A 26,653-nucleotide genomic window follows, 5' to 3' on the forward strand; every position below is an offset into this window, starting at 1 on the left:
TGTCTGAGAATCTATGACATACTGTATATGGAAACACATGATTTTAATATGGACATTTTGAAAAACGTGCAAGGACACTATACTTGTAAACAAAGGGCACTAATGAGGCACTCTATGAATGAGGTATTTCTAGAGGTCAACCTACATGAACATGTTACAACAGATTGTTTCCTTGACAGATTCTTAAAATTAAATCATCAAAATAGTACAACTAAAAAGTCTGTACAACATACCTAGAAGAGATAAACATCGTAGTTTAATGTTCATCCGGACTTTGAGCCCTTGAAAGTAAGTGATCCAGCCCTTACATACGCCAACGATTGAAATTTGTTTAATTGCCATCAAATTATCACTCAAAAAAATATATTTTATTTGTGAGACGTGCTTTTGATACAAACCCTACACAAAACTATCGCCATTTTGTCTTCCTTGTCCTCATTCGGCAAAAACAAAAATCTCGCATATTTACTATTTGTTTAATGAGTGCATTTTTGTTTAAAAATAGCAAACAAGAATAAACACTAAGTAAAATAGGAATCAACTGCTTTGTTTTATTTGAGTAGGATGGAAACCATGCGAAAACAAGTCATTGTCAATGACACGTCCCCGTTCAGTTTATATTTGAGTGACATATACATTCAAAGCAGATCATGACCGAAATCTCAGACCACTTCTTTCAGTGGTCTGATCCGAAATGCACCTGAATATGTACAACACATTGTATGATGTGTGCGAAGTGTGGTCTTGATCGGTTCAGGCATGCCTGAGATATGGATGCTGAACTGTATTCAGTTAAAACCCGATTTGGAAAACAAAACAACGCGATTCAAGGTACCATAATGTACAATGTATGCATGAAGTGTGAACTAAATTCATTCATGGTGAATATGTGCAATTTTGACGATTTTTTGACCTTAAAAGAACTGGCCCAAATGCACAGGCATATGTATGATATAATGTATGATGTGTATGTGAAGTTTGAACTTGATCTGTCCAGGCATGTTCGAGATATGGATCGAAAACTAAATTCTTTAAAACAAAATGGCCGCCAGTCGGCCATTTTGAACTTGATCCAAAGAAAAATTGGTGTGCATCAAGCTTATATTATGTTTAATATATGCACTAAATCTGAACAAAATCCATCCATGCATGACTGAGATCCGGTTCCGGGATTATGAAAATATGTGATTTTGATGCATTTTCGGCCTTAAAATGGCCATCATTCAGCTATTGTTAAGCGGATCATGAAACAAATGCACATATCTATTTGTGACATGATGTACCATGCATGTGTGAAGTTTGAACTTGATCAATCCAGACATGTCTCGGACACGGATCCAGAACTGAATTCTTTAAAACAAAATGGCCGCCAGTCTGCCATTTCGAACTTGATCCGAAAAAAAAAAGACGTGCATCAAGGTCCTATTATGTTTAATGTATGTACCAAATTTGAACAAAATCCGTCCATGCATAACTGAGATCCAGGTCCGAAATGGTGAAAATGTGCGATTTCAATGCATTTTCGGCCTTAAAAGGGGCCGCCATTTGGCTATCGTTAATGAGATCATGAAACAAATGCACATACTTATTTGTGACATGATGTACCTTGTGTGTGTGAAGTTTGAACTCGATCATTCCAGGCATGTCTCAGATACGGATCCAGAATTGAATTCTTTAAAACAAAATGGCCGCCAGTCGGCCATTTCAAACCCGACCCCGGATCCAGAATGGTGAAAATGTGCGATTTTGATGCATTTTCGGCCTTAAAATGGCCGTTATTCGGCCATCGTTAATCGGATCATGAAAAAAATGCATGTGCATATGTCCCATATAATGTGTGATGTATGAGTGAAGTTTGAACTTAATCGGTCCATGCATGTTTGAGATACAGGTGATCACGGACGCACAGACGCACACAGGGCAAACCATAAATCCACGTTTTCGGACTACGTCTGAACGGGGACAAACAAATGTGAAACATTACTGTCTGCTCGAGGAGAAGACACTGGGAGTCATGTGCAAAGAGATTGTTTACAAATTAGATCATATTGGAAGACTAGTGCTTTCAGTCACGTTGTGTAGCTTCAATGCGTAAAATAGAAAATTTATATCTTGAATAAAACTGGCAAACTTCCTTGCTGTTGCTGTCTGGTGTCTGCCTTATACATGGATTAAGTATAGACACGCTTTCCTTTTCTCTGCTCGTGGCGTCGCAATAGCGGTGAAGGTCAGTACTGGGTTGAACCGACAGCCATAGCCACTATATTTTGAATGATCATAAATAATTTTTGAACCCAATAGTAGTGATCACTGTGATTATTATATAATTTTATTGCAAAGTCTGGAAGGATACTGAAAAAAAATCATTGATTTCCTTCTATATATATATTCCTTCATGCTTGAAAGTAGGTCAAAGTATCGGCAGGTGAATACGAGTATCCAGATAATAAGTTAGGATCAATCAGTTCACACGAATTGCAAAACAATGGCCTGGAAACGGCCCAGCTTGAGGGAAACAGTATCGTTGAAAGAAAGAACAGTATCGGACCCGATACCCTTAAAAGACCTGATGAGAACACTGCAGAATCGCGGGCGAAATGAAAGATACACGGCTATTGTCTAAGCGACGCAGGCAAGCATTTGGTCATTTTATATAGGATCATCAAACCAATATATCTGTCTATCTATGACATGATGTATAATGAATATTTAAAATTTGAACATGATCAGTGAAAGCAAGTCAGAGATATGGCATGAGAACCGCATTCATTAAAACAAAATGGCCGTCAGTCAGCCATTTTGAATCTTATCTGAAAAACAAAATTATTTGCATCAAGGTCCCATAATGTCTAATGTACATACCAAGTTTGAACAAAATCCATCTGTAAATAGCCAAGAAATGCTTGATTTTTAGGATTTTTTAACATAAAAATGACCGCCATTCGGCCATCTTTAATCAGATCGTGAAACAAATTGACGTGCAAATGTATAATATCATGTACGATGTATGTGAGAAGTTTGATTGTGATTGGTCCAGACATTTCTAAGATACAGATACTGCGTCCGAATGAGGACTAATTAATGCAATAATTGACTAATTAATATGCATGGAATTGGACCAAAATCTAATCAGCGCATCTCCTCATCATATATTAGCTGTGTGCCAAATTTCATTTGAATTGAAAATGTAGATCTTGAGTTATTAGTGGTACAAATTTTAGTCACAGACACCGGTACCACATAATCTCCGTTTCACAGGAGCTAAAAATATGATTGTGACAAGCACTCTATACAAGTAATATACATTGTATAATACATTTACCGGTATATAAAAATATGAACAACCACTCATATCATAAGACAGTCATATTAAACTCTGGGTTACATTGTATATTCTATGGAAACTATAATTCTCTGTTACACCATCATTTAAGTGATACCACTGTAGTCCATCAACCAATATTCACTACATAAAGGTACTGTCTTTCTCGGCCACTGCATTCGGAGTGCTGGAGTAGGAAGGTGGACGAAACGATGCCTCCATGCCTGACTCAGCATTTTGTTGGCCTTGTGGTCCTGGTTGTTGTACAGCATATGTTTGTTGCTGTGGCATTGGCTGTGGTCCTGGGTGTTGTTGCTGATAGTTATAGCCAGGAACAACCATCATAGGCTGGTGTTGTATACCTGCAGATGTAGTAAAAACAGTGCAGATAATAGTATAAACAGTGCAGATAATAGTATAAACAGTGCAGATGTAGTATAAACAGTGCAGATAATAGTATACACGGTGCAGATAATAGTATAAACAGTGCAGATGTAGTATAAACAGTGCAGATAATAGTATAAACAGTGCAGATGTAGTATAAACAGTGCAGATAATAGTATAAACAGTGCAGATAATAGTATAAACAGTGCAGATAATAGTTCTGAAGGCTTATTATGGGTTACATATGTTTTAGATTCCTAACTTCCTAACTACAAGGAAGTTCTATTATAAGTCTGGAAACGGGTCGGCGATAAATTGCCAAGAAGACATGGCCAAGTATTAATGCCAGCACAATATATGAATGTTAGTATTTGGGCTTGCATTACATTTGATTTAGGCAAGGGTTCTTCAAACCCGCCTATTCACATAGTTCATACCCACCATAGACTCCGGTCAGTCAAAATGACTATTTTGAATTGTAGGCATTAATCAGCGATTCTGCCGGTGACGGAGAGATAGAATCCAGGTCAGGGGAAGCCCCATCACCTCAAGATTCCTTTACCCCTTACGTCACGAACCCACGTGACCGAGGCCACCTGGCAGCACCACAGGTAGCCGTCCATCACTCTGGTTCCTTTCTTTCCGCCTCAACGGAAAGAGTGGGGAGGTTGGGGAGGGGACTCAGAGTCTATGGTGGGTATGAACTATGTGAATAGGCGGGATGAAAATCTTTTCCCAGTCCGGGATGAAAACAAACTCAATATCCTAGTTAAGACCCAAAAAAGGGTGGTATCTTACCTTGCCTGTGCTGTCCCCGGAGCAAGGAACCAAAATGCTGCTACGGTGACAGGGTTTGGTGTGCCCGAGAAAGCTAGACCCCAACCTAATTCTGGGGGGTAGTAAGCTTTCGAAGTAAAGACCGAAACAGTTCTGCATGAGGGCATAGGCCGTAAAGCGGGACCTGGGAGCTCCCAGGGGAGTGCTGATGGTAGAGAAATCTGTCTTCTTGTCTATGCGCAGGGACCCTAGCGGTCATTCGGGCTGGGTCAGCAAACCAAGACTGACCCGCTACGACGGGACCCAACCTAGAGAGACCCTTATCAATGGATTCGGTGTCTCCTAGATGGTAGTTGATAAAGACGTTCTGCATTCTCCAGAAGCCTGCCGTCAATGTGTGCTTGGGGGGGGGGGGCTGACGCTAGCACTAGCGAGTTAGCAATCACACAGACCTCATGCGCTCGTTCTTGGTGTCGTTGCGAGCTCAGTGTCGAGGAATATAAAGTATTAGACCTCTAATGCAGTCTCAGTAAACCACCTGGTTATGGTAGTTGGGGAGGCCGGCATATCCTGCCTGCCTGGGCATAACACAAAGATGCGTGTCTAGCACCCCGTTCCAAATCCTAGTACGATTTGGTGGCAACTCCGTGCTCAAACCTGGTAGAGAAACAATTCCTCATGACCCTCCGGGCAGACAAAATTTGACAGCCGGGGGATGACGATCGGGTGAGGATCGTGTCCTGGGATTTGGTTCTAAGCGAGAAACCCGATTTGTGTCTTTAGCACAACTTGATTGTCCATAACGGCGGTACATCATCTGAGAAGGACAATGCCTCCCAGCTCTGGCCGACGCCTACCTGAGGAGAGGACCAGTAGGAAGACTATTTTCCACGTCAAAATTTGAGTGGTGCTTGATTGGAGAGGCTCAAAGGGTGATCTGCTTAGAGCGGACAACATAGCCGTCTGGAAAGCAGTAAATTGTCTCCTAATAATAGGACAATCGGTTAGTCTTATTCCCGTACATTTGAATGGTAGGGGACAAGGCCGACCTGTAGCCAATGATCGCTGCGTAGGACAAACCCACTTCGTCAAACAGGTTGACGAAGGAGCCTGCTACCTGGCCAATAGAGGGATGGTATCAATCAATCTCCCTTCCGCTACACTAACCAGTGTATGCTTGCAGCCTAGAAATGTAGGCTGCATTGGTGGAATCCCTGTTCGCCCTGGCCAGGACGTTGGCAGCCCGCTCAGATAAAGCTTTCGTATGTGCGGGTCTAATGAGAGCCTCTATGCGTGTAAGTGATACCCGCTGGGCTCGTGGTAGTGCGCCGTCTGGTTGGGACGGCAGGTCCGGTAAGTCCGAAAGCACTGCTGGTGTTTCGACTATCGTTTCAGACAGAAGTGGAAACTAGGCCCTGCTTGGCCAATTGGGTGCGACCAATGATAATATGCACGTGTGCACCTTTTGAAGTCTTCTCCAGTGCCCGGTGGACTAGTGGGAAGGGAGGAAAGGCGTACACAACTAAGTGGGTCCGCGGGTAGCAAAGCGCCTGGAGTCAGCAGAAGTGTTACGCACATCGGGAGCTTGGTGTTCCGGGGTGCGGCAAATGGTCTAACCTTGGACCGTCCACAGCCAAAACAGCCTGGAGGCTACCCACTGGGGTATCAGCCACTCCGTGTTCTGGAGACGGAGTCGCCTTGAAAGGGCATTGCCAGACTGTTCCTCACCCCTAGAAGGTGGTGTGCAGTTAGCTCCACATTGTATTCCTGGCACCAAAGGAGGATTTTGCTCCACTAGGACTGTAACGATGGGAAAGCGTCCCCCCTCCTTCTTGAAGGAGACCACTGCTGCGTTGTCTGTGCGGAGCAGAACTCTGTGGTCTTGAACTACGGGTAGAAAGCGTGGTAGTCCTAAGTACACTGCTATCAGTTCGAGCCGGTTGATATGGTGGTCCAGAAAATTATGCGGGAGTCATATCCTTGGGCTTGTTCACCAATAGATGCGCTCCCCAACCGTGGGTGGAGGCATCTGTTACCAGAGTCATACCTGCGGCGAGCGGGTCCAAGGAGGTCCTCTGCCCGAGGTTGGCCAGTGACGACCACCAGGGCAGGGCTTTCTTCACTTGGTCCGGGATCAAAACCCGCCTATCTAGTTCCCATAAGAGAGCTCGGCGTTATAACAAGCGTTATACCAGGCTGCTGCGTAGTGCGGCCTGGGGAATGACCCTTCGAACCGAGGTCATCATTCCGATGATCCGCATTAGTTCACGGAGGGACACCGAGGGAACGCTGACTAGGCATTCGGCTAGGCTGCTTAGCGCTAAGCAATACGCTTGAAATAGCTAAGCCAAGCTTACCTCTGTGTTAAAACTCCATGCCCAGGGACACCAACTGCGCGTTGGGTGGAGGTGGGACTTGTCGATTTACTAACGAGCCCAACTGGTGAAGTAAATCCTGTTTTAGCCTGACGCATTTGGCTATTACCCCTTGCCCAGGTTGTTGGTAACCAGTAGTCTGGGTACGAATTGAGGTGTACCGACATCTGTTGAAGCAGCAGCACTACCTGTTTCATCACTCGGGTGAACACGTAGGGCGCTGTGCCTAACCCGAATGGGGGGGCACCCGAAATTCGAATACTTGGCCCAGCTGGGCGATTCAAAAAAGATGGTAACTTGCTGGGTGCATCGGCAGTGCAGGTAGGCCCCGCTTAAGTCTAGCGGGGCTAGCCAGTCAAAATGGTGGATGGAGAGAAGAACCCTGAATGGTGTCCCCATGTGGAACCGATCGAGGAGCACCTACTGATTCAGTCTGCCTAGGTCCAAAACTGGATGCCTGCCACTTGTAGATTTGGTACTACGAACACATTTGGGTAGAATCTTGGACTTAGTTCCGGCTGATGTACTCTTTCCCCAGCAAACTGCTACTTCCTGTCTGATTTCTTCCGCCTTGCGGGAGTCCCCTGGCAGTGCCCAACAGGGGAGACACTGACGGGGGGAAACGGAGATTTCAGCAGTATCCCGTAAACGGATGTCACCACCTGGAAAGGTCCAGGGATCGGCCACTCGCCGTCTCCAAACCGAACTACGCTGGCGCAATCTATGTACGAAAGGGATATGTGGCCATGTGTTCGGCAGTTGCGAGGGGGGGGGGTGTGCTCCCTTTCCCCATGAGGTGAGTTCCCCAAGGCCTGAAGTAGTCACTAAGTTGTGACCTGGCCACTCGCCGAACACGTGCCTGTCCCCCCCGGTTGCAGAGGTGAGTGTCAAACATGCTTCCCCTGCTGCCGGGTAGACATCTGCCCAGAGAGGGCGAGGAGCCACCACCTGGCTCTTACCTCCCTGGGGGCGCACCACTACCCTCCCCTCCCATGGAAGGGTATAAGCGCTTGCCTCCTGGCTGACTCTGGCTAGCGGACGACGCCCTAGGGCGTTGTGTTCTCTGTGCTTGGGGTGCCCTCCGACCAACTAGCTTGCGGATTCGATCTGAACCCTCTGGTTCATTGCACTCCGAAGCTCCGAGACTGTACCCACCATTCCCTGAACAAAGAGGGTGGAGGATGTCCAGTCTGCGTCACTGAGGTGGGGACGTACCCCGGCTCAGCTTGTCGGCAAAAACACGTGCTTCTAAGGTCGCGTCTCGTAGCACAGTAGTGCCCCGGCCAAGAGACCCTGGCGACACTAGGGGGTGTCGCACATAGATGTGCGGTGGCCCACCAGTAAAAATGTCGCCTGGTTTAGGAGGCTGGTGTGTTCTGCCTCCAATGTCTCCACAGTGCTGGGCAGGCATAATAATGCGCTCAAGCAACTCTGCCCACAGGGCTGGATGGGTCGTCTTCAATTGGCAAAGACACCCATGGAACGCGGTTTGCCCGGTTTGCCAAATTCGTGGTACCGGGGTCTGGGGAAGGAGCCTTGGAATCCGGTTGGGGCCGTTTCGGTCTAAACCCACGCTATAGGGCCTGATCCCAAAACCACACCGACCGGGTAGCGTTTGGTCCAGTGGGAAGTGTTGCCTAATGTTATCCCCACCCAGGGGCCTTAAGCATTACATCCTCCGCGGCTGACCAACGCCGCCCATCAATACCGTTTGCGTGCTCTGCGCCCTTCTCCGCACTCAGACGGACAGGGAGAGACGTGCCGACAAGGTTGCTTTGGATCCCGACGCCCGTGATCCCATAAGCGTTGAAGCAACCTTAGGTGGTTGCTTTAGGATCAAGGGTGGGGGTATATATATCGTATCACTGGGATCGATGATACTCCGCCTCACCCCAAAAGCGTGGCTCACCGAGTCATACAGATGAAAGACTCTGAGGGACCGCCCGGAGTACCGGCTGTATCCGACGCGAGCGAACAGCATCTCCTTTCACTTTAAATATGTGAGCGGGAGAGTGTTCGACTGTGCGTCTCATGACAGGGTCGGTTCCCTCTGGGGACGCCCGTGGGTCGGTAAGAAAGGAGTCAAAACCCACAGCAGGGACCGAACACAAGGATAAATTCGTTACCGTTGTACCGTTACCGTGTGACGAACCCTAGCTGGCTGAAAGTGGGGGGGTGTGTATCAACGTGTGCCCTGCCCTGAAAGCCCTGCCCTGAGATCGGAGACTTGGCTGCCAGCACCCCGTTGGCATTCAGTGCCCGAGGCTCCAGAGAAGGCTCGGTGCAATTAGCCTCAGCCTCGGCCTCCCCCCAAAATAGTGGGAGAGCCGTGACTGGGAACAGGGGTTCCCCGGAAGAGTCGTGTTTGAATGCAAACATGCTTTCATGTCTCTTCCTGCTTGCCCACCAAGGGAACACAGTGGAGACAGTTCGCTCCGACTGTGTCTGATCTACCCCGGCCTACCAGGGACGCAATTGCCCCAACAGTCCTTCGACCAAAGCCCTCAACTCAGAGGCAAACCCGGCGCCGTGCGAGGAAGGGTCCACAAAGAGACCCGCAACAGGCCCCATAGGAGGAGAGACTCCAGGGGAACAGCCTCGCTGCAGCCGGTAAAATCGGGTAAAACACCGCCTGAAAAAACAGACTGTGAGGATGCCCTTCGATCAGCGGGGGAGACCGAGAAAAATATCGGTACCTACTCCGTCGCGCCTCTTACTCAACGTCCTGGTACACGAAGTACCGGTAGCCGAGCGTGAGGACTTTCCACTCATGCTAAACACGCAACTCACTTTAACCAATTTGTTTACTGGACGCACGACCTTGCTGTGACGCGCTCTGTCTCAGCGATTTTGATGGCTCTGAAAGAAAATCTCAGGCCTCAGAACCAGTGAAAAAAACACACTTTCACGCAAAAATCTCGAACCCCACACGTAGCTTTGACAAAGTATCTCGGATGCGGGTTTTACGCTGGTAAATTCTGAATATAACCACTGCACGGTCGACTCAAAACACGAGGAGACCGGAAAGAAAATGGCAGCGAGCCCTGGTGCTGTCATTATCTCTATATATTGCTAAATACATTGTCAATAAAAGAAGACATGCATGAGGGAAACGAATTACAGTTGTAAAAGGTTCCGCCATGAAAACCAACTGGTTACGTAGTGGCGCCAGGTTTTAATTTCTTTGTTGTGAAAAATACTACACACAAAGGGGAAAACGACACGAGAGTAAAAATGACAAGGGAAACTTATCGTACCAGCTACAATGTCGGATGCCGTGCAGCAGCAACAACCCAACCTATAAACCCGGACAGGAAAAAAAAGCAGGTGATCCAGCAGAGCTCGCTAGATTTCATCTCCACTCGAGACCGAGAAAAAATCAGAGTGATGGACGGCTACCTGTGGCGCTGACAGGTGCCCTTGGTCACGTGAGTTTGTGACGTAAGGGGTAAAAGAATCTTGAGGTCATGGGGCTTCCCCTGACCTGGATTCTATCTCTCAGTCACCGGCAGAATCGCTGATTAATGCCTACAGTTCAAAATAGTCATTTTGACTGATCAAAGTCTATGGTGGGTAATTGAACATAGTGAATAGTTGTGCATTTTTAATCAGGTCACATTACCATGAATATATTAGATAGATTGTTTGTCAAATGTATTCAATAAATCACTGGTTGAATGTCTCTAGATATGATATTTATGCGTTTTGAATGAAGTCACATGACCATTTATGGTTATTTAATATGATGATCAGATGGTGTCCAATATCTTTAATAAAGCACTGGTTGAGTGTCTGTATATATGCAATAATTACCTTGTGACGTCATTAATTGCATTCCTGTAGCTGGCATCATGTAAACCATCGGTGCACCCTGCGGTGTTGCAGTAGCTACCATAGGATACTGGATGGATGCATTACCTGGTTGACCAGATTGTACAAAGTACATCTACAAAACATTAAAATATTGTGGTTTTTATTCATTGTAACAATATCATGGTTAGATTATCCATAATTACCTACAAGATATCATAAAAACAATTTTGCAATTTTATGATTATACACACACGACAAATCATGATTACCCATATCTCTTGATTACCCACACGACAAATCATGATTACCCACAGGACATATCTTGATAACCCACAGGACATCTCATGATAACCCACAGGACATCTCATGATTACCCACAGGACATCTCATGCTTACCCACAGGACATCTCTTGATAACCCACAGGACATCTCATGATTACCCACAGGACATCTCATGCTTACCCACAAGACATCTCATGCTTACCCACAGGACATCTCTTGATTACCCACAGGACATCTCTTGATTACCCACAGGACATCTCATGATTACCCACAGGACATATCTTGATTACCCACAGGACATCTCTTGATAACCCACAGGACATCTCATGATTACCCACAGGACATATCTTGATAACCCACAGGACATCTCTTGATAACCCACAGGACATCTCATGATTACCCACAGGACATCTCATGATTACCCACAGGACATATCTTGATAACCCACAGGACAGATCTTGATAACCCACAGGACATCTCATGATTACCCACAGGACATCTCATGATTACCCACAGGACACATCTTGATAACCCACAGGACATCTCATGCTTACCCACAGGACATATCTTGATTACCCACAGGACATATCTTGATTACCCACAGGACATATCTTGATAACCCACAGGACATCTCATGCTTACCCACAGGACATATCTTGATAACCCACAGGACATCTCTTGGTTACCCACAGGACATCTCTTGGTTACCCACAGGACATATCTTGATTACCCACAGGACATATCTTGATAACCCACATGACATCTCTTGATTACCCACAGGACATCTCTTGGTTACCCACAGGACATCTCTTGGTTACCCACAGGACATCTCTTGGTTACCCACAGGACATCTCTTGGTTACCCACAGGACATATCTTGATAACCCACAGGACATATCTTGATTACCCACAGGACATCTCTTGGTTACCCACAGGACATCTCTTGATTACCCACAGGACATCTCTTGATTACCCACAGGACATATCTTGATAACCCACAGGACATATCTTGATTACCCACAGGACATCTCTTGGTTACCCACAGGACATCTCTTGGTTACCCACAGGACATCTCTTGGTTACCCACAGGACATCTCTTGGTTACCCACAGGACATCTCTTGATTACCCACAGGACATATCTTGATAACCCACATGACATCTCTTGATTACCCACAGGACATCTCTTGGTTACCCACAGGACATCTCTTGGTTACCCACAGGACATCTCTTGGTTACCCACAGGACATATCTTGATTACCCACAGGACATATCTTGATTACCCACAGGACATATCTTGATAACCCACAGAACATCTCATGCTTACCCACAGGACATATCTTGATTACCCACAGGACATCTCTTGGTTACCCACAGGACATCTCTTGGTTACCCACAGGACATATCTTGATTACCCACAGGACATATCTTGATAACCCACATGACATCTCTTGATTACCCACAGGACATCTCTTGGTTACCCACAGGACATCTCTTGGTTACCCACAGGACATCTCTTGGTTACCCACAGGACATCTCTTGATTACCCACAGGACATATCTTGATAACCCACAGGACATATCTTGATTACCCACAGGACATCTCTTGGTTACCCACAGGACATCTCTTGATTACCCACAGGACATCTCTTGATTACCCACAGGACATATCTTGATAACCCACAGGACATATCTTGATTACCCACAGGACATCTCTTGGTTACCCACAGGACATCTCTTGGTTACCCACAGGACATCTCTTGGTTACCCACAGGACATCTCTTGGTTACCCACAGGACATCTCTTGATTACCCACAGGACATATCTTGATAACCCACATGACATCTCTTGATTACCCACAGGACATCTCTTGGTTACCCACAGGACATCTCTTGGTTACCCACAGGACATCTCTTGGTTACCCACAGGACATCTCTTGATTACCCACAGGACATATCTTGATAACCCACAGGACATATCTTGATAACCCACAGGACATCTCATGCTTACCCACAGGACATATCTTGATTACCCACAGGACATCTCTTGGTTACCCACAGGACATCTCTTGGTTACCCACAGGACATATCTTGATTACCCACAGGACATCTCTTGGTTACCCACAGGACATCTCTTGGTTACCCACAGGACATCTCTTGGTTACCCACAGGACATATCTTGATTACCCACAGGACATCTCTTGATTACCCATATCTCTTGATTACCCACAGGACATCTCTTGATTACCCACAGGACATCTCATGATTACCAACAGGACATATCTTAATAACCCACAGGACATCTCATGCTTACCCACAGGACGTCTCTTGACTACCCACAGGACATATCTTGATTACCCACAGGACATCTCATGCTTACCCACAGGACATCTCTTGGTTACCCACAGGACATCTCTTGATTACCCACAGGACATCTCTTGATTACCCATATCTCTTGATAACCCACAGGACATATCTTGATAACCCACAGGACATATCTTGATAACCCACAGGACATATCTTGATTACCCATATCTCTTGATTACCCACAGGACATCTCTTGATTACCCACAGGACATATCTTGATAACCCACAGGACATATCTTGATTACCCACAGGACATCTCTTGGTTACCCACAGGACATCTCTTGGTTACCCACAGGACATCTCTTGGTTACCCACAGGACATATCTTGATAACCCACAGGACATATCTTGACTACCCACAGGACATCTCTTGATTACCCATATCTCTTGATTACCCACAGGACATCTCTTGATTACCCACAGGATATCTCATGATTACCAACAGGACATATCTTGATAACCCACAGGACATATCTTGATTACCCATATCTCTTGGTTACCCACAGGACATCTCATGATTACCCACAGGACATCTCTTGATTACCCATATCTCTTGATAACCCACAGGACATCTCTTGGTTACCCACAGGACATATCTTGATAACCCACAGGACATCTCTTGGTTACCCACAGGACATCTCTTGGTTACCCACAGGACATATCTTGATAACCCACAGGACATCTCTTGATTACCCACAGGACATCTCATGCTTACCCACAGGACGTCTCTTGACTACCCACAGGACATATCTTGATAACCCACAGGACGTCTCTTGACTACCCACAGGACATATCTTGATTACCCACAGGACATCTCTTGGTTACCCACAGGACATATCTTGATTACCCACAGGACATCTCTTGGTTACCCACAGGACATCTCTTGATAACCCACAGGACATCTCTTGATAACCCACAGGACATCTCTTGATAACCCACAGGACATCTCTTGATAACCCACAGGACACCTGACATGGAATCTATCAAATAGCAGAGAAATTTTAATGAACAAGTCATTGAAAATGACACAGTCCCCGTTAAGTTCTCTTTGTGCTCGTCATATTAAAGCGGAGGGGTTGTCGCGAGTGTGTCCTTGAAACTTGAGTTCCAAGTGGCATATACAACAGATTGTTTATTTACATCAAAACACGTGTTACGTGTCATAGTAATATGGCCAAAATAAAAACAGCCGTTATTCGGCCATCTTTGATCTGATTATGAAACACACTGATATGTATGATGTGCCAAATACAAATGAAAATGGTACATAAATTGTGGAAATATAGTAGTAAGGCCAAAAAGTCAGACGGCTGTCAATCGGCCATCCTTGACCAGATTTTGAAACAAATTGTCATGGACATGCATCCTAACATGTATAAAGTACATGTATGTGCCAAATTTGAATGAAAACTGACAGAGCACGTCCAAGATACCGCATAAAAAAACAAAAACAAGATGCCTGCCAGTCGACCATCTTTAATCCAATTGTGAAATAAATCGTCATGGACATGTATAATCTATGTACCAAGTTTGAATGACAACTGACAAAGCATATCCAAAATACAACATTTTCAAAAAACAAGATGGCTACCAGTCGGCCATTTTGAATCATATCGCTAAACTACTGCATGTGCATATGTCCCACATAAGGTACTAGGCACATGCAAAGAATGAACGAAATCGGTCCACAGGATTCTAAAATATGACAGAAAGACTGACACACGGACAGACGGACACACGGACGGTCGGACGGACAGACTCAGGGTACATATCCCCGACCATCCGTGAGTTCCTAACATGTATGATCTATGTACTAAATTTGAATGAAAACTGACAAAACATGTCCAAAATATTACATTTTCAAAAAACAAGATGGTTGCCAGTCAGCCATCTTTGATCCAATTGTGAAATAAATCATCATGGACATGTATCCTAACATGTATAATCTATGTACCAAGTTTGAATGAAAACTGACAAAGCATGTCCAAAATACAACATTTTCAAAAAACAAGATGGCTGCCAGTTGGCCATTTTGAATCAAATCGCTAAACCACTGCATGTGCATATGTCCCACATAAAGTACTAGGCACATGCAAAGAATGAACGGAATCGGTCCAAGGGATTCTGAGATATGACTCTGGACGAACGCACGGACGGACGGAGACCGAATTATAAGTCCGAACGGGGACTAATAACATAGTGTCATAGAATTTTGCAATAATTGACACAGGCGAATAATATATGAAGGAAATGGTAAAACATACACATACATCTTGAGTTTTTTACATCTATAGCAACATTTACCTGAATCTCTCAAAGTGATAGTTACCACATTACATGACTCTAAATAACATCACTATGCAGTGTTGAATACTAAAATCAAGTGAGAAACCAAATGTGATCAAATAATAATTTTACTTACAGCTCTTTCTTGTCCATGTCTACAGCAAACTGCACGACAACAAAGACACGAACTAATTATAGCAGTAATGGTGACAACAATCGATATAATCAAATTTATGCTATGTGATGCAACACAAGTTGCCTACAAAAAAAAAAAAATAGAATTATTTGTAAACAGCTTCTCAATTTATGGGTATGCAGCAAAGCAAGGTCAATTGTCACCTTTTCAGAAGACAATTGGCCAAGAAAATTAATTTGATTGGATATTTCACAACTATTTTCTAAACTTGACTATTTTTTCAGCTATTTGAGTAAAATATAAAGATTAAAATGTCCCAATTGTGCATGTTTGTGATGCTGTTATTCCAACAAAAGTACCAGGATGTGTGACCTTTAGGGGTCATGAAAGTACCAGGATGTGTGACCTTTAGGGATCATGGAAGTGGCCTATATATATATATATATATATATATATATATATATATATATATATATATATATATATATATATATATATATATATATATATATATATATATATATATATAAAAATATATAAACATCTCTAAAAGATTAACAAAGCAGTGAAAATCCTGCAATACTGCAGCAGTGAACTTCCAATGGGGTTCTATAAACAAGCAGCCTATCGGCTGAGATAGCTCCGCTGTTAGCAATGCACATTTCAATTAAAGAACTGAAGATATCATTAGAAAATGAACAATATGTATAGTATCAAAGCAATTGGACTTGCTGTTTTCAACAAGAATTCGAAAATATCACTTTTTACTAAAAATAACCAAAATATTCATTAAAATTAGATAATTGAAGATATCATAACGAAATGAACAAATCTGTGAGAGGTCTACCTGAGGTATCTACATACCAAGTATCAAAGCATTCGGGCTAGCGATTTTCAAGAAGAAGTAGAGAATATCACTTTTTACCAAAAATTACAAAAATATTCACCAAAATTAAAGAATTAGGGATATCATCACAAAATGAACAAATTTGACAGAGGTCCACATGTAGTACACATATGTGTAATATCAATTTGAAAGCAATTGGACTTGTTGTTTTTAACAAGAAGTCCAAAATACCACTTTTACTAAAAATTACAAAAATATTCACCAAAATTAGAGAATTGAAGATATCATCACGAAATGAACAAATCTGAGAGAGGTCCCTATGTAGTACCTATATATGTAGTATCAAAGCAATCGGACTTGTGTTTTTTAACACAAAGTCGAAAATATCACTTTTTACCAAAAATATTCACCAAAATTAGAGAATTGAAGATATCATCATGAAATGAACAAATCTAAGAGAGGCCTACCCAAGGTACATATACACCATATATCAAAGCATTCAGGCTTGTAGTTTTTCAAGAGTCGAAGAAGTAAAAAGTTGGCACGGATGATGACAGACGATGGATAATCACTCATATGATAAGCTTCTCCACACAAAGTCAACAGCGAAAATAAAAATAATTTATATTAAACAAATCTTATCTTCATTTATATGTATGTAACCGCTATACATATTTTCTTATAACATAATTTTGAAATGATTAATTTTTTTTTACATTATTCAATATGTAATATATTTTAGATATGAATGTACTTACATAGCGATTATAGTCACATGACCAGCTAGATCGATGATCATACCAGTAATCATGATACCAGTAATTACATTCCTGTTCATTAGCAATACCCAATGCGGAAGTTGGTAACAATGCTGTCCCACTGATTACAGCAGTTATGATTAATAGAGTCATGTTGGCAATGATCTACAGATATAAAGTACAACCATTTCATTATAAATATAGTAATACCATGCTGGCATAGAAACTTATGTTTATATAATTTGTTTGTGCCAACTTTGAAAACAATTACCTCAGAGACATCAATATAGACACAACCCAGAAAGTCTTTTAGACAAAGGATTCAGTGGTTTCACACACTGGGCTCCACATTGTGGAAAATGGTAGCCTTATAGGACAAGACTTGGCAGTCTGTTAACTTTAAACTGCGAAGAAGTGATGATAGGTTGTTTTTAAAAAAACTTATCCTGCTCTACATGTGACACCTGTCATGTATTGATCTGATCAAGTGATCATAGACATCACTTTGACACCTTCTGAAATCATGTGAAGGTGATCTATAATATTGGTGACTCCACGGTTACTAAAAAAGAACCGTGGTGACTCGCAGTCAGCTAGGATTAGAATAATCACTACATTCGTCCACTCATCTGCCTGTGTCTCTCTGTCTGTTCACTTGTACATATTAACTCTTCTGTGATTTTTTGGGGGCTAGATTGATTAAGTTGAAACTTGAACAAAAATTCCTGCCTCATCATTGCCATGACAGCAACCAAAAAACTTTCTGAACTACGCGTCAAATACATCTCCTCCTACTAATCTTTCAACATATGTACAAAATAGAGGTTCTGGAATGGCATTCATTTTGTGAGATCTGAAATGGCATTCATTTTCTAAGCGCATAAATGGCATTCATTTTGTACGATCTGAAATGGCATTCATTTCGTAAGCCCTAAAATGGCATTTATTTTGTGAGCCCTAAAATGGCATTTATTTCGTAAGCCCTAAAATGGCATTTATTTCGTGAGCTCTGAAATGGCATTTATTTTGTGAGCTCTGAAATGGCATTTATTTTGTGAGCCCTAAAATGGCATTTATTTTGTGAGCCCTAAAATGGCATTTATTTTGTGAGCCCTAAAATGGCATTTATTTTGTGAGCTCTGAAATGGCATTCATTTCGTAAGCCCTAAAATGGCATTTATTTTGTGAGCCCTAAAATGGCATTTATTTTGTGAGCTCTGAAATGGCATTTATTTTGTGAGCTCTGAAATGGCATTTATTTTGTGAGCTCTGAAATGGCATTTATTTTGTGAGCTCTGAAATGGCATTTATTTCGTGAGCCCTAAAATGGCATTTATTTCATGAGCCCTAAAATGGCATTTATTTCGTAAGCCCTAAAATGGCATTTATTTTGTGAGCCCTAAAATGGCATTTATTTTGTGAGCCCTAAAATGCCATTTATTTCGTAAGCCTTAAAATGGCATTTATTTTGTGAGCCCTAAAATGGCATTTATTTCGTAAGCCCTAAAATGGCATTTATTTTGTGAGCTCTGAAATGGCATTTATTTTGTGAGCCCTAAAATGGCATTTATTTCGTAAGCCCTAAAATGGCATTTATTTTGTGAGCCCTAAAATGGCATTTATTTCGTGAGCCCTAAAATGGCATTTATTTCGTAAGCCCTAAAATGGCATTTATTTTGTGAGCTCTGAAATGGCATTTATTTTGTGAGCTCTGAAATGGCATTTATTTTGTGAGCCCTAAAATGGCATTCATTTTGTGAGCCCTAAAATGGCATTCATTTTGTGAGCCCTAAAATGGCATTTATTTCGTAAGCCCTAAAATGGCATTTATTTCGTAAGCCCTAAAATGGCATTTATTTTGTGAGCCCTAAAATGGCATTTATTTCGTAAGCTCTGAAATGGCATTTATTTTGTGAGCTCTGAAATGGCATTTATTTTGTGAGCCCTAAAATGGCATTTATTTTGTGAGCCCTAAAATGGCATTTATTTTGTGAGCCCTAAAATGGCATTTATTTTGTGAGCTCTGAAATGGCATTTATTTTGTGAGCTCTGAAATGGCATTTATTTTGTGTGCTCTGAAATGGCATTTATTTTGTGAGCTCTGAAATGGCATTTATTTCGTGAGCCCTAAAATGGCATTTATTTCGTGAGCCCTAAAATGGCATTTATTTCGTAAGCCCTAAAATGGCATTTTTTTTGTGAGCCCTAAAATGGCATTTATTTTGTGAGCCCTAAAATGGCATTCATTTTGTGAGCCCTAAAATGGCATTTATTTCGTAAGCCCTAAAATGGCATTTATTTCGTAAGCCCTAAAATGGCATTTATTTTGTGAGCCCTAAAATGGCATTTATTTCGTAAGCCCTAAAATGGCATTTATTTTGTGAGCTCTGAAATGGCATTTATTTTGTGAGCTCTGAAATGGCATTTATTTTGTGAGCCCTAAAATGGCATTTATTTTGTGAGCCCTAAAATGGCATTTATTTTGTGAGCCCTAAAATGGCATTTATTTTGTGAGCTCTGAAATGGCATTTATTTTGTGAGCTCTGAAATGGCATTTATTTTGTGTGCTCTGAAATGGCATTTATTTTGTGAGCTCTGAAATGGCATTTATTTCGTGAGCCCTAAAATGGCATTTATTTCGTGAGCCCTAAAATGGCATTTATTTCGTAAGCCCTAAAATGGCATTTTTTTTGTGAGCCCTAAAATGGCATTTATTTTGTGAGCCCTAAAATGCCATTTATTTCGTAAGCCCTAAAATGGCATTTATTTTGTGAGCCCTAAAATGGCATTTATTTCGTAAGCCCTAAAATGGCATTTATTTTGTGAGCTCTGAAATGGCATTTATTTTGTGAGCCCTAAAATGGCATTTATTTTGTGAGCCCTAAAATGGCATTTATTTTGTGAGCCCTAAAATGGCATTTATTTTGTGAGCCCTAAAATGCCATTTATTTCGTAAGCCCTAAAATGGCATTTATTTTGTGAGCCCTAAAATGGCATTTATTTCGTAAGCCCTAAAATGGCATTTATTTTGTGAGCTCTGAAATGGCATTTATTTTGTGAGCCCTAAAATGGCATTTATTTCGTAAGCCCTAAAATGGCATTTATTTTGTGAGCCCTAAAATGGCATTTATTTTGTGAGCCCTAAAATGGCATTTATTTCGTAAGCCCTAAAATGGCATTTATTTTGTGAGCTCTGAAATGGCATTTATTTTGTGAGCTCTGAAATGGCATTTATTTTGTGTGCTCTGAAATGGCATTTATTTTGTGAGCTCTGAAATGGCATTTATTTCGTGAGCCCTAAAATGGCATTTATTTCGTGAGCCCTAAAATGGCATTTATTTCGTAAGCCCTAAAATGGCATTTTTTTTGTGAGCCCTAAAATGGCATTTATTTTGTGAGCCCTAAAATGCCATTTATTTCGTAAGCCCTAAAATGGCATTTATTTTGTGAGCCCTAAAATGGCATTTATTTCGTAAGCCCTAAAATGGCATTTATTTTGTGAGCTCTAAAATGGCATTTATTTTGTGAGCCCTAAAATGGCATTTATTTTGTGAGCCCTAAAATGGCATTTATTTTGTGAGCCCTAAAATGGCATTTATTTTGTGAGCCCTAAAATGCCATTTATTTCGTAAGCCCTAAAATGGCATTTATTTTGTGAGCCCTAAAATGGCATTTATTTCGTAAGCCCTAAAATGGCATTTATTTTGTGAGCTCTGAAATGGCATTTATTTTGTGAGCCCTAAAATGGCATTTATTTCGTAAGCCCTAAAATGGCATTTATTTTGTGAGCCCTAAAATGGCATTTATTTTGTGAGCCCTAAAATGGCATTTATTTCGTAAGCCCTAAAATGGCATTTATTTTGTGAGCTCTGAAATGGCATTTATTTTGTGAGCTCTGAAATGGCATTTATTTTGTGAGCCCTAAAATGGCATTCATTTTGTGAGCCCTAAAATGGCATTCATTTTGTGAGCCCTAAAAAGGCATTTATTTCGTAAGCCCTAAAATGGCATTTATTTCGTAAGCCCTAAAATGGCATTTATTTTGTGAGCCCTAAAATGGCATTTATTTCGTAAGCCCTAAAATGGCATTTATTTTGTGAGCTCTGAAATGGCATTTATTTTGTGAGCTCTGAAATGGCATTTATTTTGTGAGCCCTAAAATGGCATTTATTTTGTGAGCCCTAAAATGGCATTTATTTTGTGAGCTCTGAAATGGCATTCATTTTGTAAGCCCTAAAACGGCATTTATTTTGTGAGCCCTAAAATGGCATTTATTTTGTGAGCTCTGAAATGGCATTTATTTTGTGAGCTCTGAAATGGCATTTATTTTGTGAGCTCTGAAATGGCATTTATTTTGCAAGCCCTAAAATGGCATTTATTTCGTAAGCCCTAAAATGGCATTTATTTTGTGAGCCCTAAAATGGCATTTATTTCGTAAGCCCTATAATGGCATTTATTTTATGAGTCCTAAAATGGCATTTATTTCGTAAGCGCTAAAATGGCATTTATTTTGTGAGCTCTGAAATGGCATTTATTTTGTGAGCCCTAAAATGGCATTTATTTCGTAAGCCCTAAAATGGCATTTATTTTGTGAGCTCTGAAATGGCTCTTATTTTGTGAGCTCTGAAATGGCATTTATTTTGTGAGCTCTGAAATGGCATTCATTTCGTAAGCCCTAAAATGGCATTTATTTTGTGAGCTCTGAAATGGCATTCAATCGGCCATCCTGAATTGAATTGTGTAATAAAAGCAAGTGCATGCATGTATGATTGACATGATGTACAGAATAACGCAAAATGTCTAGTTTGAAGAGGATCAGTCCAGGAATGTCCAAGATACTGATGTAGACCAACAGACAAATTAACAGTTATCAGAAAGGACGCAATATTAATCATGATGACATACCAAGCAGTTGTTCTTCTTGTACCCACATAAGCACCCTATAATTCCAGTCACTATCACCTGCAAATGAAATGTCAAAAATATTATATGGAATATTAAGATAATCAGACAAACACAAGAACAAAATTATGAGTGGGTTTGCTTGCCATGCAAAAAATTACCTTCTTTGGCACAATTTCATAAGAATCCATGTTTTTTCATAAAAAATAAATAACCCACAAAATTAACGAATATGATGATATATTTTTATAGTCATTTATGACATATAATGAATTAAAAAGTACTAAAGAATAAAATAATTTGGCAGTAGATTTTTGACACTTTAGTTAATTTAGAATTCTGTTAATATATGCGTGGATTTGAATTCACTGAAATAGCATGTAGCTATTCTAACGTGTATATTTGTACAGCATACTGCAGGGGTTTCGTTGAGAGCTGGCCACTAGCCATTTGGCCTGCTATAAGCCCAAATTGGCCATCTACTCTCTGCCCTCTCGACCGTCTATCCAGTCTTGCTGCAGCACTTCGCACTGCTGAGAGCCTTTTTATTTAATTTTTTGGCCTGTTGTTACAGGATGATGGCCTGGTATTAAATGCATTTGTGAAACACCTGAATACTGTCAAACATTATTTTTTCTGGCATTTATTTTCACTATTTGGCAAACAATCAGTGAGTTCTGTGGTTATTCTTCATGTTCAAGTGCATTCAAGTTAGAGGATTTCACATGTGAGAAAAAATAGCATAATTAAAACGTAGTGAACAATTAATGCCTTTACAGTGATAATTTTATTAATAGATATAGATATTTTAAAATTGAAACACATTGAGATTGAAAAACTATCAAAATGCAAAACAAGGTTTGGAGTCACAAAAATGGGATGAAACAGGATGAGACTGCAGACGCTTGGATACACACATTACATTGTATATCCATCTTCAAAGCCATTCTAAACATACCTCAATGTGTGTATCGATTGATACAGTAGCCAGAAGAAAATAATGCTATACTTACAAAAATTCCTGTCCAGATGCCAGTACCGGAATATGACACACCTGAATTACATTCCATAGCAAGAGTCACACTGCAAAATATTATAGCCAATGTACCGGAAATAATCTGAACGATACCAAAGGCAGTGATTGTTTTATGTGCTAATCCTTTCCTCACTCCCCGCTGTTGTGCCGTTGGTGCTGGCTGCTGGACTATTTGTACAGGCTGCTGCATTTTGATAACACGTAAAGCTGCTGCTTACAGTCTAAATATATTAAGAGATGAAAATATACAATCATTAGCTTACACTAGCACAGTATACACAACAGTCCAGGCATAACATACTAGTAACTTTCAAGCTGCTTTTTCATAAAAACTTATAATTTACTACATGGAAACTAATAATTAGTTAACAAAAAAAATAAAAGATTTCTTGAATTTTCGGCGATAGCTACCGTACGTTGATTTGAACCAAAATGTTATCGGCAAGACTCAGAATGCGACAGTGACAGCTACTGAAACGTAATTGACGGCAAATGAACACGTCAAACAAAAAAGACTTTTTCCAGCCGTAGCGTAAAATCGAGGCACATACCATTTTGACTCTTGAGGGGAATGGAAATCAGTTGATTTGAGAGTGTAACAATAAGCGAGAGAGTAAATCGTTTTTATACTACGAAAAAATGAAGACCTTGAACATACTTTTTGGACTTTAGTACAATGTCATTTTTGTTTGATTACCTAACGTTTTTAGGTTCATGTGCTGTAGGTTACAGAGCACATACCTAAGCGACCGTCCCTCAGCAAATAATGAAGCAAAGGCATTTGCGATGTCAAAATCGCAAAACTGTCCCTTTTTACGCAAACTGGAAAGTTCGAATTACTAAACAAAGTACAGGACGACGAAGCTTAGATATCCAGAAACCAAAACATACCAAAAATTATATCTCAAAAGTGAATATTGGTGGTGTATTCTAAGTCTAACCGGTCCATAAGTTGGAATTCGTTAGTACTCTAAATATCCAAATATATTTTAGTACGTAAGGTAGAAAACATACATGTACTATATCTTCTTTGTGCCACGTTTGAATACAATTGATTGATGTATAGGTTAAGTAGGCAGAAATATAATTTTTGGACTAAAAATTGTCTTTAAACGACCTTTTCTACATATATTTTTTGTGGAATGCACATACAAATTCTAAGGGATTGGTCAGTTACCTCGGCCTAGGGGGGGGGGGTCGGTGAATCAGTAGGGGGGGTTACCCTGTTTTTGGTTGTGCGAATAGGGGGGTCACCCTGTTTTTGATATCATGTTTTCCAGAATTCACACGCGCTCATGTATATATTTATAAAAAAATTATTTTAGAACAAACGATAAAAAAGTTAATCGTACAAATGTGTTCTTAATATTAACTATTACCTATATTGATGCAAACAGTTTTATAGGTTAAATATTTTGAGGTTAAAGTTGCCAAATAACTAACAGATTATGCAATGCGGCTAGAACCCCAAGTATACAGTTAAGTTTTAAACACATGCCAAGTCCATGTGCTGCTGATATCAGATTATTTTATTTAAAGTCTGTAGTCACTCACCATTGTATAAGATATTTACTGGATTTATTCAATTATAACAGGAGACAGAAAGACAACACAGCAATTAGTACAAAGAGCAGTGACAGTTTTTGTTCAGCAAGTCAAAAAAGTTAAATTTGTGAAAATGCTGATATATAAATTAAAATATAATGGCATATATCAAGCGAGTACTCCACAGCTTTGCTTTTATTTACTATCTTTAGCAACATAGATTTCCCTCCTTCCTGCAGCCTTTTCTGTAATCATTTTTTGGCTTCATGCTTCCCCTCCCCTCCTAAGGTCTATTAAATGCAAATGCTAAAAATTATGGCAAACCATATTTTCAATGCACATATAATAAATTTTGTAATCATGTCAGAGCCAAAACTGTTAATGTTTCTTTGTTTTTTTAGGGGGGGTCAGCATGTTTTAAGTTTTAAAATGTAATGTTTGGGGTGGGGGTGGGGGTGGGGGGTGGGGGGTCACCCACTTTTTTTTAGTTGATAGGGGGTGGGTCAACTGAGATTTACAGCTGGCAAAATGGAATCTGCCGACCCCCCTAGGCCGAAGTAACTGACCAATCCCTAAGCAAATACAAATACATACAAATTTTGCCACCCTAAGTGGTACAGAAAAACATTGAGATATTTGGAAAAAAACAAAACATTTCTAGTGTGTATTTCGATGTTTTGCTGTTTCCATGACACACACGTACTCCGTGGCAACACTGACAGATATATCAACTTTAACCTGCTGGACACGTAACTACTGGCCTACATGGACGTCATCGTTTCTGGGTATACTGCATTGCGTATGTAAACAAGGCCCAAGTATAAGGAAATGCTACAACGAACGTTGCCTTGGTAAAATAACTCCGTCGCCACTAATAGATTAAATCACTGACTTTATAGCTTACCTTAAACACAATGTACGAAAATTCAAACCGAAATCTGGTACAAATTTACTGTAAGTTGCTTTTTTTAGTGACGATGCGTCAACAATTACCACCTTAGTACGAGTAGTTACTTTTGCTTTTTATAACAGTGACGTCACCAGAGCCCTTAACTTATTCTTATTTGTCAATATTCTTCCACCCACTTTGTGAGCACGCCACCAACGGTAAACTAGCATGTGCTTTTGAGAGAGAGGTGATTTTTAAACTGTTCTCAGCGAGTTACGTGGCCCATTTAAAGGATATGAGCGATATTTAAGCATATTTGGTAATATAAAACCTGTATTATTAGCATATCTGATGACATAATTACCGAGTGAAGATGTTAAACATGTAACTATGGCAATATATATATTTTTACACAAAGTTGAGATACCGGGCAAAGATATACATGGGAGTATACTATATCATCGTATATTTTTCGTGCAGGGGATTAAGTTCAGGAGCTTCCGGTGAACTCTGTTTTCAAAGTCCCTCTCTATTATATTTATTCAAGACACCGACAGGTTACTACAATTACGACACTCGCGAAAATACAAAAATAAAATATGGAATAAATACAATCACAGTGCCATTATCTTTATCATAAAAAAACATCAGAGCATAAACGCTTAATTTGTAGGTAAAAAAGACAAAATGCGCATGAAAATTGAATTTTTATATAATGTAAAAAGAATAAATAATGTTAGACATTTAGGATTAAAAGACGCCAGGAAGCTTTTCCGAGACTCGAGTGCTGATAGAAAAAATGATTGCATAAAGCAGCGTAATCAGATGATGCATACGAAGTTGAATTATGGTAGCTTAGAAATTTCACAAATTTCCCTTGGACCCGATCTTGTTGATCAGATAGATTTGATGCGGCTACCAGATTTGGGAACAATTTTCC

The 26,653-nt window shown here is 40.9% G+C and overlaps 1 protein-coding gene across 1 annotated transcript; it reads right to left on the minus strand.

Moving 5' to 3' along the window:
* Positions 1–3,369: 3,369 nt before the first annotated feature.
* LOC102809366 (uncharacterized) lies at positions 3,370–25,851 on the minus strand. The gene is made up of 7 exons (XM_085502012.1): positions 25,729–25,851; positions 23,257–23,500; positions 22,247–22,303; positions 17,342–17,506; positions 15,737–15,859; positions 10,672–10,804; positions 3,370–3,684 (listed from the first exon to the last, which is right to left on the minus strand). Exons 2-7 carry the CDS (start codon positions 23,467–23,469, stop codon positions 3,467–3,469), a joined length of 909 nt encoding a protein of 302 aa, XP_085358138.1. The 5' UTR covers positions 23,470–23,500; positions 25,729–25,851; the 3' UTR covers positions 3,370–3,466.
* Between the last annotated feature and the right edge of the window lie 802 nt (positions 25,852–26,653).

The sequence above is a fragment of the Saccoglossus kowalevskii genome, chromosome 8 (assembly GCF_978046115.1).
Source record: "Saccoglossus kowalevskii chromosome 8, keSacKowa6.1, whole genome shotgun sequence".
In the NCBI taxonomy this organism is placed as follows: Eukaryota; Metazoa; Hemichordata; class Enteropneusta; family Harrimaniidae; genus Saccoglossus; species Saccoglossus kowalevskii.